The 20,539-nt window shown below is 36.7% G+C and overlaps 1 protein-coding gene across 3 annotated transcripts in view; it reads left to right on the forward strand.

Annotated features, from left to right (window-relative positions):
- The first annotated feature begins 2,425 nt into the window (after positions 1-2,425).
- Positions 2,426-20,539, forward strand: part of TENT2 (terminal nucleotidyltransferase 2) — a 78,188-nt gene continuing 60,074 nt past the window's right edge. The window contains exons 1-5 of one of the 3 annotated variants that reach the window (XM_037801268.1): positions 2,426-2,774; positions 3,282-3,486; positions 12,225-12,401; positions 12,595-12,684; positions 14,625-14,862. In XM_037801268.1, coding sequence (XP_037657196.1) covers positions 12,262-12,401; positions 12,595-12,684; positions 14,625-14,862 — 468 coding nt within the window. In that variant the 5' untranslated portion in view covers positions 2,426-2,774; positions 3,282-3,486; positions 12,225-12,261. The remainder of the gene's footprint in view (positions 2,775-3,281; positions 3,487-12,224; positions 12,402-12,594; positions 12,685-14,624; positions 14,863-20,539) is intronic. The other 2 variants (XM_037801266.1, XM_037801267.1) reach the window with 2 other exon arrangements.

Here is a 20,539-nt window from a genome sequence, read left to right on the forward strand (position 1 = left end):
TTTATGGATAAAGCCAATTTTAGTTCTTCCTTTCCATTTTGCATGCCTTTTATTTCATTTTCTTGCTTCGCGTACTGCCTAAAACTTCTAGTACATTATTGAACAAATACCACACAATGGGTTGGCTTCACAACAGCAATTTACTGGCTCATGGTTTCAGAGGCTGGAAAGTTTGTGTCCTCTTTGGGTTGGTAGTGGTCTCACTGGCCAGAAACTCTTGGGTTTCCTGGCTTTCCCAAAAGATGGTGATGTCCTCTTTTCTCTTCTGGGTTCCTTTGACTTTCAGCTTCTGGCTTTTCCCTATGGCTTTTTTTCCTACAAGGCCTCCAGTAAGAGGGTTAAGACCCATTCTGATTTGGTTGCTCACACCTTCATTAAAAGCAATATCTTCAAAAGGTTCTATTTACAATAGGTTCACATGCATAGGAATGGGATTAAGATTAAGAACATATTTTTTTCTCGGGGCCCATAATTCAATCCACCACACTGATTTTAGGATAAAAGCATTCAGTTCTTCACCATTAAGTCTGATGATTTTTAGAGCTGTTCTCTAGCAAGCTGAGGAAGTTCCCTTCTATGTTAGGAATGGATATCAGATTTTGTCCAATGCTTTTGCTGCATATTTTGAGATGATCATATGGTTTTTCTTTTCAGTCTTAGTCAATACGGTAGATTATATTGGTTGATTTTCTAATCTGGCATTCCTGGGATAAGCTCCCAGTTGGTAATAATGTGTTATTTTTTTAATATATTGTGGAATAGCCAGACTTTTGTCGAAAACTTTTGCATCTATGTTTATAGGAATATTGGCCTGTAATTTTCTTTTCTTGCAATGTCTTGAGTTTGGGTTTCAGCATAATACTGTCCTCATAGAATGAGATGGTACATATTTCATCGTCTTCAATTTTCTGGAGGATTTTATGTAGAATTGGAATTATTTGTTCCTTAAAAAAAATATAACATGTTAACAATGCAAAAAAGAAAGCTGGATTGGGTATATTAATATAAAAGTACACTTCAAAGCAAATAATATTGCTAGAAAAAAAAGAGAATCATTTACAAACATTTTACAGTGACAAATTCTTCTAAATAGCAGAACAATTCTAAATGTTTATGCAACTCATAGCAAAGCTTCAAAGTACATGAAGCATAAACTGTTAGAACTGCATTTATATTCAGTACTCCTCTCTTGTTAATAGAACAAGTAGACAAAAAAATCAGTAAGGATTAGAAGATGAAAAATAATATCAACCAACTTGGTATGCTTGACATTTATAGAACACTCTATTCAATACTTGCAGAATACACATTCATTTTAAATGCATGCCAAACATTTAGCAAGGCAGACCATATTGTGGGTATTAAAACATGTCTTAACACATTTAAAAGGAGTCAAATCATGCAAAGTATGTTCTCTAATCACAATGGAATTAAACTGGAAATTAGTAACAGAAAGGTATCTGGAAAAACCTTCAAAATTTGGAAACTAAGTAACATACTTATTAATAATCCAATAATCAAAGAAGAAATCAATAGGTAAATTAGAAAGTATTTTGAAATGAAGGAAGATGAAAACAACACATCAAAGTACGTGGGATGCAGCTAACCCAGAACTTAAAAGGGACACATCTCACTAACTGCCTATATTACAAACCAAGAGATTTCTCAAACCAATGACCTCAGTTTCCAAGGTAAGAATCTAGAAAAAGAAAGCAAACTAAATCCAAAGCAAGCAGAAGGAAGGAAATAATTAACGAAAGAGCAAAAATCAATGAAACAGAAAACAGAAAAACAAAAGAGAAAATCTATGAAACCAAAAGCCGGTTTGAGAGCAATAAAATTCATAAACGTCTAGCCAGATTGATCAGGAAAATAGAAAGATGACATAAATGACCTATTTCAGGAAGAAGAGATTAAATAGATATCAAAAGGATAAAAAAGGAATATTAAGTTTTACCTTGATAAATTCAACAACTTAGTTAAGAAGAAATATCAATAAATATTTGTGAGTGTTAATTATTATGACCAGGGTGCTGTGCCCGGGGTTTAGAGATAAATAAGGCTTTTTGATCCCCATGTAGTTCTCAGTTGAATGGAGGCGTGAAACAAAGCATAATACTGAACTGGGGGAGAGTGAGAGAAAACTGGGTCAAGAAAAACTTCTCTGTGGAGAAGTCAGCGAGCTGTGACACGAAGGACCAATAAAAAAATACGCGAGCTCGTGCAGGAGGCTCCCATTGCAGCCCTCAAATGATTACCTGCCCTCCTGTCTGTGGGCACTTCCGACCCCTTCCCACCCACACTCCTAAGGTTCAGGATCCCTCTCCCTTAAACTCTCAGCCGCACTCGGGCGCCTGCGCATTCAAGCGCCTAGCTCGCAGGAGGGGGTGAGGGTGGCTGCGGGCGGAAGTGTGACCTCTCGCTCCCTGCTGACTGTTCCCATCCGGGTTTACGCGGATCTTCCGGGTGTCTCTGACAGGGCTTTCTACGCCGCTTTTTCGGCGACTTTTTGGTCTTCCGCTTCTTGCCACTGCCCCCAACCTCCGACACCCTTGCTGACCCTGCTTGTCCCTGTCTCATTGCTTCCCTGGCAGCCGCTCCCAGGACAGATCGCGAGCGGAGCCGGTCCTAGCCATCCCGCGGACCGCTACCTCTTTTGGCGCGGGCGAAAGCTACGAGCGAGCCAACCGGGCCGGGCAGTTGCTGCTTGGGCCTTGGAGCCCCGGGGAGGACTATGCCGATGGGCCCTGCCTAGCCGTTCCCCAAGGACACCTGTGAGTTTAGGGGGTTTCATAGAGGGATGCGATCCTGTAGGCTTTGGTCGGGGGTGGGGCGCGGGGAACTTTTTCTGAAATGTAGTGTTTTGTTTTGCGTGGGAGGTTTCGGCAGTGGCTTTTAGTTAGACTTGTAGTTCGTCCCCATCCAGACTGGTGAAGAATTTTTGAAGAATGTTAGGACCGCTTACATCTCGCTCTGTGTTCTCTTCCTCGCCCATTTAACCCCCTCACTTCTCCCAGCCCTGTGGTCGTTCAAGGACTAAAAGAGGAAGACTGTTTTGGGACTTCTACATGGCGTTTCAAAGGGTGGTGAAGAACTAAGGAAAACATCTGGATTAATTAAACAGTTTAAAAGGCATTTGTCTTTAATACTTTTAATTAAATGAAATTGCCTCCAGTTCTTCACTTTACAGGAAAATGCACCGAGTAGGGCCCTATCTGATCGTTATAAACCCCCTTTCCATTCAGTCTTTATAGATAGCCTTTATCTTTCTTTCTCGGCAGGAACAGAAGAGTCCTACGAGTCTCACAACTTCTGGATGATCCTCTCAGCTCTTTTTTTAAAACAGCAGTTATTTCTTTAGATTGCCTATAAAGAGAAATGGTAAAACGCAAGCTGAATTGACAACTTGTTAACAGATGTTTGGTGTACAGTTTTGTGAGGAAAGAAATCACAACTGATTACTGAGTTTGTGTGTTTATATTACAGGTAACACAATATTTTATTACATATCATCATATGGTATGGTTCAGTACCACAAGGCTGTATTCTGTTTAAAAATTGATCCCTTATGTTGTTTATGGTGGACTATTATTTTGGTGTCATTTTTTTATCTTTCTCAAAATCAACGTTGCAATCTATTAGGAAAAAACTACTACAAAGAGGAACTGAAATTCATTGGCCTTTGGTTTTCTTCCTTATCTCTGGATGGTCATCCAGGATACCTATGTTGGGGAGCATTGAATGCCATTGGTTAAATTCCCTAGGAATGATCCTCGTCCCCACTTTGAAGGCTGGCCTGGTTATGAGTCAGACTTGAGAGCCAAGATTTGTACTAAGGAGAACCTGACAGATAAGTTTCGAAGGACTCCAAAAACCTTTGATGCTTATCTGGGAATTTGGGATGGACTGAACTAAATATCTGCCCTAGGATAAACTTCTGACTTTGGATTCATTGTAACCTTTTAAGTCTAGGATAATTCATCATTAGCTTTGTAGAGTAATTCTGAGCTACAGAACATTTTTTTTTTTAATTTTTTATTTTGAAATAATTTGAACTTGCAGGACTCCCTTTAGTATTTCTTGTAGGGCTGGTCTAGTTGTGTGATGGACTCCCTCAACTTTTGTTCATCTGGGTATGTCTTAATCCCTTTGTCATTTTTGAAAGACAGTTTTGTCAAATATAGTATTCTTGGTTGACAATTTTTTTGCTTTCAGCACTTTAAATGCATCATCCTACTGCCTTCTTGCCACCATAGTTTACAGTGAGAGAAAGATTAATCCAGTGAGATTAATTTTATTTAATCTCCCTTGCATGTGACATGTTGCTTCTCTCTTGCGGCTTTCAGAATCATGTCTTTATCTTTGGCATTTGACACTTTGATTATAACATGGCATGGTCTGGGTCTATTTGGATTATCCTGTTTGGAGTTTGTTGAGCATCTTGGATGTATATACACATGACTTTTGTTAAATTTGGGAGATTTTCAGCCATTATTTCATTGAATAGTGTCTTTGCCCCTTTCTTTCTCCTCCTTTTGGGACTCACACAATGTGTATATTGGAATGCTTAATGGTGCCCACAGCTTCCTCAGCCTCTGTTTACTTTTCTTCATTCTTACTTCCATCTACGTCTCAGACTGGATGATTTCAATTGTCTTATCTTCAAGTTCACTGATTCTTTCGTTTGCCAGGCTCCAATCTGTTAAATCCCTCTAGGGAATTTTTAATTTCTGTTATTGTGGTCTTCAGCTCTGTTTGGTTCCTTTTCATAATTTCCATCTCTCTATTGATATTCTCTATGTATTCCTCTGTCATTTTCCAGATTTTCATTAGTTCTTTGTCCATGTTTTCCTTTAGTTCTTTGAGCATATTTAGTGTCATTTTAAAAAAAAAAGTCTTTGCCTGGAATGTCTCAGGTCTGATCCTCCTGCTGATGGTTTCTAGTGCTTTAATCTTATCCTTTGCCTGGGTCATCACTTCTTATTTCTTTGTATGTTTTGTAATCTTTTGTTGAAATGTGGACATTTTGATATTTTAGTGTTATCACTGAAATTTAGACTCTGAGGCATCTGTTCCTTAAGCTTGTAGTCAGCTAGTATTATGACAGATTTCCTTTAATGCCAGAAATTTAACAAAAAAAAAAAAAAAAAGAGAGAGAGAGAGAAAAGGAAAAACCCCTATCTTTCCCAGTCTTTGCACATTGGCCTGTGTGAGTGCTCTCTTTCATTGCTTAGCCATGCAGTGAATTTGGAGAATAGTGCTGGTCAAAAGCATAGGGTTTTTGCTTGTCCTTTCTGTGCTTGCATCTTGTCTTGGGCATGCATGTGTATCCCCAGAAATTTCCCCATTTACACAGATACAAGTGTACCCTTTTCCCTAGGAAACAGTGTCTCATTGTTCTGGGCACTGTATTGTATGTCCCGTAGTGGGCAGTTCCTTGCCTCAGGTAGCCACCACTTGATTGCTCTCCCACAGTGTTCTATTGGAGGGCTGCATTAGCTGCTTTCTACATACAGCACAAGTTCTGGTATGGTAAGACAATAGTGAGTGTCCTAGTTCAGTTTTACAGTCTCCCACCGGATAGTTTGGGCCAGACATACATGGTCGCAGTATGGCCATGAGGGTTACTCTGCTTCCTCTGGAACCAGGATCAGGGACTTGCAGTGGCAGTGCACACAAGTTCTGTGCTGCACTGGTGAGGGTGAGGGGGAAGGGCCAGGAAGGGCTCCAGAAGAGCCTACTGTTTTTGTTTTTACGATGACTTTTTCTTGACTGGTGCTCGCCCAGTTACTGCAATCCTTTAACCATTTTCTGGAGTTTTGAGAAAGAGGTTTCTGTCAGTTCTTGCTGGTTGAAATCTTCTGGGGGGGGGAGGGGTAGAGCCTGTAGTGTCTCATTCTGCTGTCTTGTTTGGGGCAGGCCACGGGACCTCTTTTGACTTATTCTTAGTTTGAATCATGTAAGGTGAGTTCTGAGCTTTTATGTTGTTTGGGTCTTAAGGTCTGAATACATGACATAAGACCTTATTTGAATCCAGAAGAAAAACAAGCATATTATAGGTATAAAGTATCTGGAATTTTAACTATGAATTGATTTAAATACATACCAAAATAGAAATTTTAATTCCAGTTTTTCTGAATACAAATTTCTCCTCTTGTTTGATTAGATCTATGATATCTGTATTCCACTAAAATGAAATATCAAGCAAAATTCATTCAAAGAATTATATTTAATGTCATTTTCTCATTAATCCTTTGGAATAGGAATTATGTTTTATGTTGAGTTGGGTCAGGGAAGCAGAGTAAAGAAGGCCAAAAAAGCAGGTGAACCTGAAAAAAGGGTAGAACAAGGCTTTAGTTGCCAGTCTTAAATCTGGCAGCCTATAATTATTAAGTGTACCTTTAATGAAGAGTTCACTGAAATGAACTTTGCTTTGTTCAGAATATTTGTCCATTTCCTCTGAGCAGTGAACATCAGGGAGTGTGGCTCAGCAGATGTTATAGGACTGATTTTTTTTTTTTTTAATTAAATTCAGTTTTATTGAAATATATTCACATACCATACAATCATCCACACTGTACAATCAACTGTTCACAGTACCATCATACAGTTATGCATTCATCACCCAATCTACTTTGAACATTTTCCTTACACCAGAAAGAATCATAATAAGAATAAAAAATAAAAGTAAAAAAGAACACCCAAATCATCCCCCCATCCCACCCTATTTTTCATTTAGTTTTTTTGTCCCCATTTTTCTACTCATCCATCCATACACTAGATAAAGGGAGTGTGATTCGTAAGGTTTTCACAATCACACTCTCACCCCTTGTAAGCTACTTGGTTAAATCGTCTTCAAGAGTCAAGGCTACTGGGCTGGAGTTTGGTAGCTTCAGGTATTTACTTCTAGCTATTCCAATATATTAAAACCTAAAAAGTCTTATCTATATAGATTCCAGAGTGACCTCTTGACTCCATTTGGAATCTCTCAGCCACTGAAGCTTTATCTTGTTTCATTTCGCATCCCCCTTTTGGTCAAAAGATGTTCTCAATCCCATGATGCTGGGTCCAGATTCATCTCTGGGAGTCATATCCTGAGTTGCCAGGGAGATTCACACCCCTGGGAGTCAGGTCCCAAGTAGTGGGGAGGGCAGTGAGATCACCTGCCAAGATGGCTTCATGCTGGGAAATTTTTACTTCCTATTGTTGTGCTACCATCTCCCAAAATTGTGTTCCAAACCACGCACTCTTGTCTTCTATCACCCTGTAGTGCTCTCTTTAGTATTTCCTGTAGGACAGGTGTCTTGTTCACAAAGTCTCTCATCGTCTGTTTGTCAGAAAATATTTTTAGATCTCCCTCATATTTGAAGGACAGCTTTGCTGGATACAGTATTCTTGGTTGGTGGTTTTTCTCTTTCAGTATCTTAAATATATCACACCACTTCCTTCTTGCCTCCGTGGTTTCTGCTGAGAGATCTGCGCATAGTCTTGTTAAGGTTCCTTTGTATGTAATGGATCGCTTTTCTCTTGCTGCTTTCAGGATTCTCTCTTTGTCTTTGACATTTGATAATCTGATTATTAAGTGTCTTGGCGTAGGCCTATTCATATCTCTTCTGTTTGGAGTACGCTGCACTTCTTGGATCTGTAATTTTATGTCTTTCATAAGAGATGGGAAATTTTCATTAATTATTTCCTCTATTATTGCTTCTGCCCCCTTTCCCTTCTCTTCTCCTTCTGGGACACCAGTGATATGTACATTATTGTACTTTGTTTCATCCTTGAGTTCCTGGAGACGCTGCTCATATTTTTTCATTCTTTTCTCCATCTGCTCCTTTGCGTGTAGGCTTTCAGGTGTTTTGTTCTCCAGTTCCTGGGTGTTTTCTTCTGCCTCTTGAGATCTGCTGCTGTATGTTTCCATTGTGTCTTTCATCTCTTGTGTTGTGCCTTTCATTTCCATAGATTCTATTAGTTGTTTTTTTGAACTTTCGATTTCTGCCGTATACATGTCCAGTGCTTCCTTTACAGCCTCTATCTCTTTTGCAATATCTTCTCTAAACTTTTTGAACTGATTTAGCATTAGTTGTTTAAATTCCTGTATCTCGGTTGAAGTGTACGTTTGTTCCTTTGACTGGGCCATAACTTTGTTTTTCTTAGTGTAGGTTGTAATTTTCTGTTGTCTAGGCATGGTTTCCTTGGTTATCCAAATCAGGTTTTCCCAGACCAGAACAGGCTCAGGTCCCAGAGGGAAGAAATATTCAGTATCTGGTTTCCCTGAGGGTGTGTCTTAGAAAATTGCTCCACCCTTTGATGCCTGGGGTCACTGTGCTTTTCTGCCCAGCAGGTGGCGCCTGTCAGCCTATAATTCTTGACTGGTGTGAGGAGGTATGGCCGTGTTCCTCCAGGCTCTGGGGTCTGGTTCTGAATGGAAAGGGCCCCACCCCTTTCCTCCTAGAGAAGACAGACCCCCCAGGTGGAGGTCATTAGCATTTCAATGGTCTTTCTCTCTGCTTGTGCTGTCTCCACCCTTCCCCGAGTCACAGCCCTGGAAACTGAAAATGACTGGGGCTTTCTCCACTGAGCCAAGAAAGAAACAGATAGTCCCCTTCAGACCCAGTTCAAGGCAACCCTCCGGCTCTCCAAGGTCAGTCGTCACCCAAAGCCTCTGTCTGTTTTTTGGGGATGCGTACCTGTAGTGAGCAGTTCACACTCGCTACTTAAAACCCCAGTTGGAGCTCAGCTGAGCTATATTTGCTTGCTGGGAGAGAGCTGCTTTCTGGCACCACGAGGCTTTGCAGCTCGGGCTATGGGGGAGGGGGTCTCACGACTTGGTTCCGCAGGTTTTACTTACAGATTTTATGCTGTGTTCTCGGGCATTCCTCCCAATTCAGGTTGGTGTATGATGAGTGGATGGTCTCGTTTGTCCCCCCGCAGTTATTCTGGATTATTTACTGGTTTTTTGTAGTTGTTCCAGGGGGACTACTTAGCTTCCACTCCTCTCTATGCCGCCATCTTGCCTGAGTCCTATAGGACTGATTTTTTAAAAAAATTTTCTATAGTGAGATATAAGGGCCTGCTGAAGAAGGTTGACAAACTGTTGTTTTCTGGAGGGAATACTTTGTCTCTGGTCCAAATAAGGAAGTCAGTCAGTTGGGATAAGATCTTACAGTGGCCCGAAGACTCTTGTCCACAATCTGTTATGAACTCTGGATTGCTGAATCTCACTATCTGAGGCCAAATTAGGGGATTTTAATCTTATAGAACTAAAAAAAAACAAGGAACATCATTTGTGTGAATGATTTATATGTTCTTCCCAGATCTTTCTTTTTCTCTTGTCTCTTGCTCCAGTTTTTCCAGCTATCCAGTCTCAGTATCCAGAGGTAACTACTTCAGTTCTTTTAGCTATTTAGTTGGTATTCTCCTCTGTAGTTCTAAATTTATAATTTTATAATTCATGTTTTAAATTTCCTGCACTGAAAATGAAGTTAGCACTTTTACTTACCTTCTCATTCTCCGTCTCTATATAGCTAAACAAAAATTGATATATATAAACATAAAAGTGTATAATACAACAGATAATATTATATATGTGATAAATAAGTATGTATAATATAATTAAAGATATATAAAAATATGTAATCACAATTTGTGTTTAAACCAGTATATTCAATGTTTACATTAATTAAAGAATCAAATAGGTAGTTGTGATTATACTTCCTTTTTTATATGTCCTTTTTGAGTATATGTTTTTTTCTGTAGCTTAGTAATTTATTTTTAATTTGCTGCTTTTCTTTATACATACAGCTGTTTCTGCTCTGTTAGCAGACTCTATTTTGTGTTCTCTGTTGATTACCCCTTTTCCTTCATCTTAGATAGTCTTTTCTTTTTTGGTACTTTACGTGTCTAAAAATAATATTCTTCCTTGCTTTGATAGTATAGCTGGGTATAGAATTATAGCTTGAAAGCATTTATCTTAGAGTCTTGAAGGCATTAGTCCACTGTCTTGTGGTTTCCATTAGTGCTGTTGAGAAGTCCAAAGCCATTTTGATTCCCAGTCCTTCGTTTATGACATTGGAACATGGGAACCCTCTGGAATATTTTATAAACTTCTTCTTCCCTGATATCCTGAAATCTCATCATAATATGCTGTATTAGTTAGAGTTGTCTAGGATAACAGAATCAACAAGAGATACCTATAAATACAAGATTTATAAAAGTGTTTCATGCAACTGTGGGTATGTACAAGTCCAAATTCTGTAAGGCAGGCAGCATACTGGCAACTCCAATGAAGATGTTTGATGAACTCCTCAGACAGCGAACTGGCAACTTCAGTGAACTCCTCAGGAAATGCTTCACTGGTCAGCTGAAGAAGAAGGGAAGGTCCTCTATCTGTCTTGCTTAAAAGTCTTCAACTGGTTGGATTAAATCCAGCTGATTGCATTCTCTCATTGTGGAAGACATGCCCTTCGTTGATGTAATCAGTCACAGCTACAGCCAATTGACTGATAATTTAATAAACCAGCCTTTTGGTTTATTAACCAGCCACAAATACCCTTGCAGTAATGGTTAGGCCAGTGCTTGCTTGGCCAGACACCTAGGTACCATCACCTGGCCAAGTTGACACATGAACCTAACCATCACACATGCCTTGATGTGTATCTTTTTTTTGTGCTTTGTACTTATTCGGTCCTCTCAATCTGGGGATTGGTGTCCTTCAGTCAAGGACATTTTATTGTTTGTTTATTTGGTAACTTCCTTCTTTAAATATTTTCTGTTCTTTCTGGAACTTATAATATTGGATGTTGGACCACATAGTTTCACTCTCTTATATTTTCTGTACTGTTCTCTCTTGCCCCCTCCAAGTTTTTCTTTTTTTCCTTTCTAAGGAATTTCCTCAATGTTATCTTATAGTGTTCTACTGGATATTTCTGCTTTCAATTTTGCAATCTTTATAGCTCTTTCTGTTTTATTTTTTTTAAAGTAGCGTACTTTTCATGTTTTGTGCATGCAGTGTTTTTTTATTACAGTGATTTCTTTTTTTAAGTTTTCATTTGCTCCTGGCATTGTTTCTTTTGCTTCTCAGATCCTGTTTTTTCTTTTTCTTCTGGTGATCCATGGATGTTTATTTTAAGTGTGAAGTATAGAAATCTAATTGGAAGGTCCTGCGTGCATGGAGCCTGTTGACTAGTTGGCTTCCTGGGAGGCTGATGAGGCAGCTGGTTTGACATTTCCTGGCTGGACCTTTGTTACTGTGTTGCTGTTACTGTGTTATAGGTTCTCTTATCACTATATTATATAGTTTCTCTCTCAGTTTCTCCAGAGAAGGAATTGGCCTGCCTTGTTGGGGTGTGTCAAGTTAGGAGTGTGTGTGTGTGTGTGTGTGTGTGTGTGTGTCTGTGTGTGTGTGTATGTAGGTAGGTAGGTAGGTAGATCTTCAGCTTTCTCTGAGCTGAGCAGAGATACTTGTTTTCACTTTGGTACCTTACTTACCCTATCCTTTGTAAATTTGCAGTCTCTGAATCAGTGATTGCAAAGAATACATATCTAGTCTCTTGCTGGGTTCTGGTGTTTTGAAGGATTCTGGGGTTCTGATTCCTTTTTATATAGGTTTTCCTCATTCTTGTGGAAAAAACCTTTGTTTAATGGAAGGAAGTCTCTTATGTAAATTTTAGAGACTTCTGGAGAATGTCAAAATTTTATAAATAGATATTAGGTGATACAAGTTCCTTCCCTTGTTTGATGAGATCTGTAAGATCCATCTCCTACGGATCAGGTTGTTACAGGGTGACTTATACCTTTGAACAAATTAGATTGAGAATAAATGTAAGAATCTGTACAAGTTCATTAATTGTCTCTCTTGGATGATTTCTTTTTTTATTATCAGAGTATGTGATAATAATACAGTAAAATACAAAAAAATTTAACTTGACTTTCCAAAGGGTAAATTTATTAAGGCAAATTCATCAGAAAATTAGAAACTTGCATATATTTTACTGTTATTGAGTAATCAAATGTGGTTAATCCAGATGTACAATTCATTATTTTTGAGTTTTTTTGTTACCTACAGTGGGAATTAAAGGACTTAACCCACTTAAAGTTTTTAGAATAACCGCAAATGAAATTCATACCTTGGTAACTAATTGTCTTATATAGCACATATTAGTTATCAAAGAGTTCAATATCTTTAAGCTATAATAATTTAGAATTGTCTTTTAAAATTATTTCAGGTAGAAGAATATATGTGCACTTTTAGTGATCAAGAGCATGTTCCCAAACTCCTCAATTTTGGGTCGCCCACCCTTCACTCCAAACCATCAACAACATAATAACTTCTTTGCCCTGTCACCAACTCTTTATTCACACCAGCAGCTTATAGATGCACAGTTCAACTTTCAGAATTCAGAGTAAGTATGGTGATGTTTTGGCCCATATCATTTGTAAATTTCTTTATGTGTTTCACAAAAACCCCTTTTGTATGAAATGTTTGGAGTAAAGAAAATGTCGTCATGTGTTTTTTTTTGTTTTGATTAGTGAAGTAATTTTTATGAAATTTTTTTGAAAAAAATCTAAGTTTTTCCTGTTCTTTGTTTTTGATAGCTTGTCTAGAACTGTGTCATTACAGCAGTTGACATATGGAAATGTCAGTCCAATACAGACCTCAGCTTCCCCATTATTCCGAGGAAGGAAGTAAGTACTTTTCAATTATTTTAAAAGAAAATTTTGCTTTTGTGAGAACTATATAACAGTGCATCCTGTATTAAAATTGTTTTGGAACTGTGCCCTGCATTTTGGTTTTCTGGGACATGTGCAATTAGCCTAGTCACAATTTTAAAATTTTTATGTATTTCTTCTAGATTTATGGATCTTTTTTGTTGATTTATTCCTTCCATTGTTATAAGTTTCAAGGGGAATCAAGCCACATTTCTTGAGAAAAATACTTTTTAATTGAGTTTTTTTAAACTAAATTAAATGGACTTCTTTTGGTTTATCTAAGTCTTATACAGGCAACATTCCATTATAACAAATATTATAGTGAAAATCTCTACATGATACAAAAATATCACTAGCTAGGAATTATTGAGCACTCATCATGTAGTAGGCATTATTCTAAGGTCTTTATAAGTGTTTATTTGTTTAAGTATCACAACACCTTATAAGTAGGTATTGTTGTCTGTCTTCTGTTCAGAAAAGCACACAGAGGTTCAAAAGATAGTTAATTCAGATAGAAGTGGCGCAGCTGGGATTTGAACATAGGCAGCCTGGCTCTTGATCTCATGTTTATGAGCACTATAAGTTGTTCTTCAAAGTCGTCATTGTGAAAAGTTATATAATTATGGAAGCTATATAATGATTGTAAAAGTATTGACTTTATCAGATTTTGTTTTAGAAATTGCCTGGATAGCCAGTTTGTGAATCACAAATGAAAAGAAATTTCATGAATTCATAGTTATAAATATTTTTAAAACTAAAATTGGCATTCCCAATAGAAAATATCTACCACATATAGCTCTGAATGATTTTATGTTTAAAAAGAAAATATACCCTCACTGAACACTTTTACTTATGAGTAGAATTTCCAGTTATTTTGTGGGTCTATTAAGGAGAAAGGAGTTGGCATAATCCTAAAGGAGTATTATAATAAAAATCTTCAGCTGGCTTTGACCCATAGAATTTTAGAGTTTACTTAGGGAAGATGTACAAAGGAATTGGACCATTTTCTGTCAAATAAAATACAGCAATGAAGTAAATATCTTTTTTTCCCAGCAGTTATTTATTATTTAGTTATTTCCCCTCAACTTTTATTTTGAAATTTTTTAAACCTCTAGAAAAACTTAAACAACAGTACAATGAACACCTTGATGCCTTTTATCTAGATTCATCAGGTTGGCTACATTTGGTTCTCTCTTTTTCTCCCCATCACCATACACTTTTTTTCCTGAACCATATGAATGAAAATTGTTGATATTATTTCACTTTATCCAAAAGTGGGGTAAGAATCCTCCCAAGAATAAGGATATTCTCCTATGCAATCAAAATACACTGATCATGCCCAAGAAATTTAACGTTGATATAATACTGTCATCTGAAATGCAGTTCATTTTCAAATTACCTCAGTGTCCAATGTCTTCTAGCTTTTTTAAAAAATAAATTAAATATCTCCTAATTAGATCTTTCCTACCTACCAGCCAGAATGTAGGTTGATTCAAAGTACTCTTTTTGATAATAGCAGTGAGTTCACCTAATCCTATCCTAATGTTAGAGTTTGGATCTTTTGCTGGTAGTGATTTTGTAAATAGACACTTTGCTGCAAAGTGTTCACTGCTGAGATGAAAATACTGTGGTAATTTAAACGCACGAGACTAGCCCCAATATATACATGTAGTTTGCCTTTTCTATATGTATGCATTATTAGTACTCATTGTTTCAGAGTTGTTGAGAGGTATTTCTTGGTATTGAAAATGAATACTTTCATTTAAAATTCATATAGAGCTGCTAATGTTGTCTTGCTGAAAGAGTTGTGATCTTCTTGCTATTATCTGTTATGATATTTACATATTTTTAATTGTTCTCTGTTTGTAATCAGAAAGTTATATCTTTAATCACTAAGGTATATTGCTTGTTTTCAGGAGATTAAGCGATGAAAAAAACCTTCCTCTTGATGGTAAACGACAACGCTTCCATTCACCCCACCAAGAGCCAACTGTAGTTAACCAGATAGTGCCTTTATCAGGTGAACGAAGATACTCAATGCCACCATTGTTTCATACACACTATGTACCAGATATAGTCAGATGTGTTCCACCTTTTCGAGAAATACCATTTTTAGAACCTAGAGAAATCACACTGCCTGAGGCCAAAGATAAGGTAATAATAATAGATTTCAGTTTTGCCTTTTGAGAAGTTAATATAATAAAATATTATATATAATAATATATTAAAAGTATCAGAAATATCTAATATTCTGGATTAAGTGGAACATGCCCTTTTGTGCACCATTTAAAGTACTATTCAACTCAATTTTCTGTCTAAATATTACTTTGATTTTTGTTAGCTGTTCTTTTGTGGTAGCATAGCTAATAGGAACTCAGATTTTCCCTGATTCATAAAAACTGGGATTAGAGCCCCAGACATTTGATTTCTTAGTGTAGAGAACTCTGTTGTTAATTATTATAGAAAAATTAGTTTTCAGAGAGTTATTGTAATAAAGTGTTAAAAAGCATTTTCTTTTGGTATATTTGTTGTGTTAATGTGGGGGTTTGAATGTCAAAAAATAGAGAATTCAAGAGTCACTGAGGAAGTAATATATTCAAAGTGAAATGATCAAGAAGGCTTCATCTAAACATTTGTAAACAACATTTCAAAATAAATGAAATGAATTGTTTAAATAATTATTCTTCAAAATGACATCGTTAGCATTGGGAAATATATAAATTAACACCCAATATTAGAAACTTATTGTCCCCCCTCCCACCTCTCACATATTTCATGAAACCAAAACCCAAACAAACCAAAACAAAAAACCTAGGTAATTAGAAGTATTTATAAGTAAATATCTGCACTCTTTTGGATTGTGGTTTATACTTGTTGTTTTTGTAGTTTCAAAATTCCTTAGTTTCTACTTTTTATTCCTCTATCATTTTTTTTAATTGAGATACAATCCTACCATGAAATTATAAAATTCAGCCTTTTAAAATGTGCAATTCATTGGTTTTTAGTGTATTCACAAGGTTGTGCAAACATCAGCACTGCCTAATCCCAAAACATTTTTGTCACCCCCAAAAGAAACCTTGTACTCAGTAGTAAGAGTCACTCGATATCCTTGTAACCACTGATTTATTGTGTGTCTCTATGGATTTGTCTATTCTGGGCATTTCATATAAATGGAATCATAAAATATATGGCCTTTTGTGTCTGGCTTCTTTCACTTAGCATAATTTTAAGGTTTATCCATGTCATAGTCTGTATCAGTTCTTTATTCCTTTTTATGGCTGAATAATATTTTGTTGTATGGGTATACCACATTTTGTTTATCCATTTGGGACATTTGGGTTGTTTCAGCTTTTTGGCTATTATAAATAATGCTGCTGTGAACATGCGTGTCCAGGTTTTTAAGTGGATGTATGTTTTCATTTGTCTTGGTTATATACCTATGTGTGAAATTGCTGGGCCATATGGTAATTATGTGTTTATATTTGTTTATAATATTATATATTATATATATAAAGTATATATACTCAAATTTGCCATTTTAACCATTTTTAATTGTGCAATTCAAAGGTATTAATTACATTCACATGTGCAAACATTACCACTATCTATTTCTAAAATTTTTGTCACCCCACACAGAAATTCTTTGCCTATCAAGCAATAACTCCCTATTGCCCCCTGCCTCCCCTGCAGCCCCAGCCCCTCATAATCTCTAATTTGCTTTCTGTCTTTATGAATTTGCCCATTCTAGCTGTTTCATATAAGTGGAATCATAAAATATCTGTCCTTTTGTTTCTGGCTTATCTCACTTAGCATGTTTTCAAGTTTCTTACATGTTGTAGCTTGTATCAAAACTTCATTCATTTTTATGGCTGAATAATTTTCCGTTATATGCTTGTACCACATTTTGTTTATTCATTCATTTCTTGATGGACACTTGGGTTGTTTCAATGTTTTGGCTATTGTGAATAATCTTCCTGTGAACATTGGTGTACAAGTATTTGTTTGAGTTCCTGCTTTCATTTCTTTTGGGTACGTACCTAGGAATGGAATTGAATTGCTACGTCATTTGCCAAACTATTTTCCCCAGTGACTGTACTACTTTACATTCCCACCAGTGTACGAGGGTTCCGTTTTCTCCACATCCTTGCCAACTATTGTTATTTTATGTTTTTAATTTTTTTTATTATATCCATCCAAGTAGGAAATGCTGTCTCGTGGTTTTGATTTGCATTTCCCTAATGAATAATGTTGATCATTTTTCCATGTGCTTACTGGCCATTTGTATAAATAGTTTTGGAGAACTATTTATACAAATTTTAAAAATTGGGTTATCTTTTTTGTAGGAGTTCTTTATGTATTCTATATATTAAAGTAGGAGTTCTTTATGTATTCTATATATTAAATTCTTAACAGATATATGATTTTCAAATATTTTTTCCCATTTGTGGGTTGTCATTATTTTCTTGATGTGTCCTTTGAAGGACAAAAGCTTTTAATTTTGATGAAATACAATTTACCTAATTTCCTTTGCTTGTGCTTTTGGTGTCATGTCTAAGAAATCATTATCTAGTCCAAGGTCAAGAAGATCGATGTATTCTTCTAAGAGTTTATAGTTTTAACTCTTATGTTTTGGTCTTTAATTCAGAATAAGTCATCTGGCAAAGTATGGTCATATATCAATAACTTTTTCTATGCTAAGCATAGTAAAAGAGTCTCTTTGATCTTCTTTGGAATTAGGCATCTGTCTTAGCAGAATAAAGATATAATTTATAGTTAAACCAATTTCTCTGAGAGCTACTCTCTACCTGCACTGTTATGGGAGAAAGAAAGCAAACAGTTCATGTTCATTCATTAACTGTACAGTTTTTAAGACACCTAACGTTAATTTATTGATGCCTCTTCTTGTCTAAGCATTCTATATATATTAAGTCATTTAGTCTTTTCAGCAGTCCCATGACATGAGATTACTGAGGCTCAGAAAGCTAAATAACTTGTTCAAGGTCACAACTAGTAGGTGGCACAACCTTGATTTGACATTTGCCTCTAATAATACAAAGAGGAGGAACCTAAGATAGTTAAAATCAAGGTAGGGAGATGACATTCTTAGAATTGACTATAATACCAGGTAACCTGTAACAGTTCTAATAGCTAATATTTATTGTGACTTTCTTGGTAGCAATGTGCTCAGCTGTGTATATGGTTTGCCTCTGTTTTCATCTACTAGAGTATAAAATGGAGAGTTCAGTGTGAGGTTAAGGTGGACAGTGAATGCACAGTGGAGTTGTGAATGCATAGTGAAATGCCACTTCAGGTTTTCAAGGAGAGAAATGGCATCATCAGATTTGTATTTTTGGAAGATAGTTTTTGGAGGATAGTTTTTGTAGTATAGTGGAGTTTGATTTGGAATGAGGAGGGCTTAGAAGAAGGGTGATCGATTGCCTTGAAGGCTTTTAAATTCATCCAGATGAGAGGTGCTGAAATTTTCAGTTATGGCAAATGGTAGTGGAAAAGATGTGAGAGTGCATAAGGAAGATTGATAAAATGTATTTAATGGTTGATGTCTAGAGAAAGACATCAGTAACTTCTATGATTTGATTCTGGGCTACTAAGATAAGGAAACTAGATTTTGGGTGTAGAAGCTGATTGAGGAACTAGTTGAAGGACATTTGGAACTACGAAAAAGTTGACTAACATTTGAGCTCTTTAGAAACCTCATATTCTTCAAACTGCACACTAGGCGTGTAGGGCTCATGAAAAATAGGGTTGGAGCACACTACTCAAAATGTAAACAATTTTGTAACCATAACACCATCCATCAAGAATAATTGATACTTTGGGAGATAACTTAGACAGATTGGCAGGTAGCGTAGCGTAGCTGGATGCTGGCTATAGAATACTCAAAGTAGAGTGGAGACACTGCCTTGTGGTAGGTACTACCACAAGACAGTTAAAAGTGGAGCTCTCATTCATTGAGGCTTTCTGTTAGGTAAACTCAAGGAAATGCACCAGCATAGAGCTGTGACAGCTCGTGTTCCTTTTCTTTCTTGAGAGAGAACCCTGGATGCAGATGCTTAGTTTTAGTTGTCTTAGATCTATAAGGAATCCTGCCTGTGCAGCAGGCTAGTTGTTTCAGTCCCACTTAAAAATCAGCCCAACTTCCATGTTAAATTGACATAGTTCTCCTTTTTGCCAATTGAGTGTAAGCTAATTGGCATTATAGAAACATTATGCAGCTGAACCAACAGTTTTATGTTTGGAATTCAGAAGTGAAGTCACGTCAGAGGTATGGCTCCTGAAGTCACATGCAATAAAATGACACTCAAAACTCCTGAATTTTGTATTTATTTAGCATTCAGCAAGTTTTGTGAGTGCTTACTATATACTAGGGATGGGAGATATATTGGTGTCCTAAATATACATGGTCTCTTTACTATGGAACATACAGTATAGTGAGAGGGAGAGCCATTAAAAAATAATCATAAAAATCAGTTTTATTTATATATTTATAAGTGCTGTGAAGGAAAATTGCAGGGTGCTGAGATAGTGTATTTGTGGGCTCAAGGAAGGCCTACTAGAGGAGTTCATGCTTGAGCTGATATCTGAAGGATGAGTAAAAGTAGTCAAAGAGTGGTGAAAGTGGAGAGAATGCTTTAGAGTGAGGGAATAGCATGTCTGAAGAGCAGCAGGTACTAATGTGGGAAGGAGACTGGGATATGCAAATAATTGGAAGGAGGCCAACATGGTTAGTGTGTGGTTGGAGAGGTGTTGAGAAGGGCAAACCATGCAGGGCCTTCCTGGTAGGCCATTTTGGTCTTCATCTTAAGAACAGTTGTAAGCTAGTTGTTTAGAGTCTTTTAAGCAAGGAAGAGGGATGAGTTAAGATTTTCACTGCAGATGGAGAGCAGATTAAAGTTTAACAAATGTGGATGTAGAGAAGTTAATATAATAGTAGTCTAGATGAAAGGTAATGATCCTTGAACTAGGAGGTGATGATAGTTAAGATGGAGAGAAATTGATGAATTTCAGCTAAATTTGGGAGATGGAATTGATAGGATTTGATGATGGATTAGGTTAGGGTTTTGTAGCTTCAGCGCTGTTGCCATTTTGGACCAGATAATTCTTTGGCGTGGAAAGGCTGTCTTGTGCATCACATGCAGCATCCCTGGCTTTTGCTCAATAGATGCCACTAGTTCCCAGTTGTGACAACCAGAAATGTCTACAGACATTGCCAAATGTCCACTGGGAGACAGAATTGCCCCCAATTGAAAACCACTAGATTAAGTAGACAAGGTATTGAGGATTACTTAGTTATGAAGATTATGGCAATGAGAGACATTGAGTAATTGCCAGTTTTTGTTGAAATGTTTAAGAGCTAATGGCCCATTTTCTTCAACACATCTAATTTTATTTCTCCTATCTTGGGAGCTCATTGCTAATTTGTGTTTGTAGTTTGTGGATAGCACTTAAATTTAGGCAAAAACATTAACTTTTTTTCATATATTATAGAATATGATCAGATCCAGGTATTCTCAGCTAAAAGGTCCCCCCCCCCTTTTTTTTACATAGGGACAAATCTGACAGCGACACATGGAAAAAGTGCTGAGAACAACATGTGAAAGTTACCTTAACTTATCAATACATTTTAAAATTTTTTTGGAGCCAAACTGTCTAAAAGTATAAGGACATGCTTTACATATCCTTATGATGGCTTATGTTGATCTCAGACAATGATAACTTCATTGGTAATTTCATTTAAGCCTGACTTTGAGAACAAGTTATAATACTTTTTAGGAAAAAAATGACCATTAACATTTAGAAGAAATATTAATTT

Source organism: Choloepus didactylus, chromosome 13, assembly GCF_015220235.1.
Source record: "Choloepus didactylus isolate mChoDid1 chromosome 13, mChoDid1.pri, whole genome shotgun sequence".
Taxonomy (NCBI): Eukaryota; Metazoa; Chordata; class Mammalia; order Pilosa; family Megalonychidae; genus Choloepus; species Choloepus didactylus.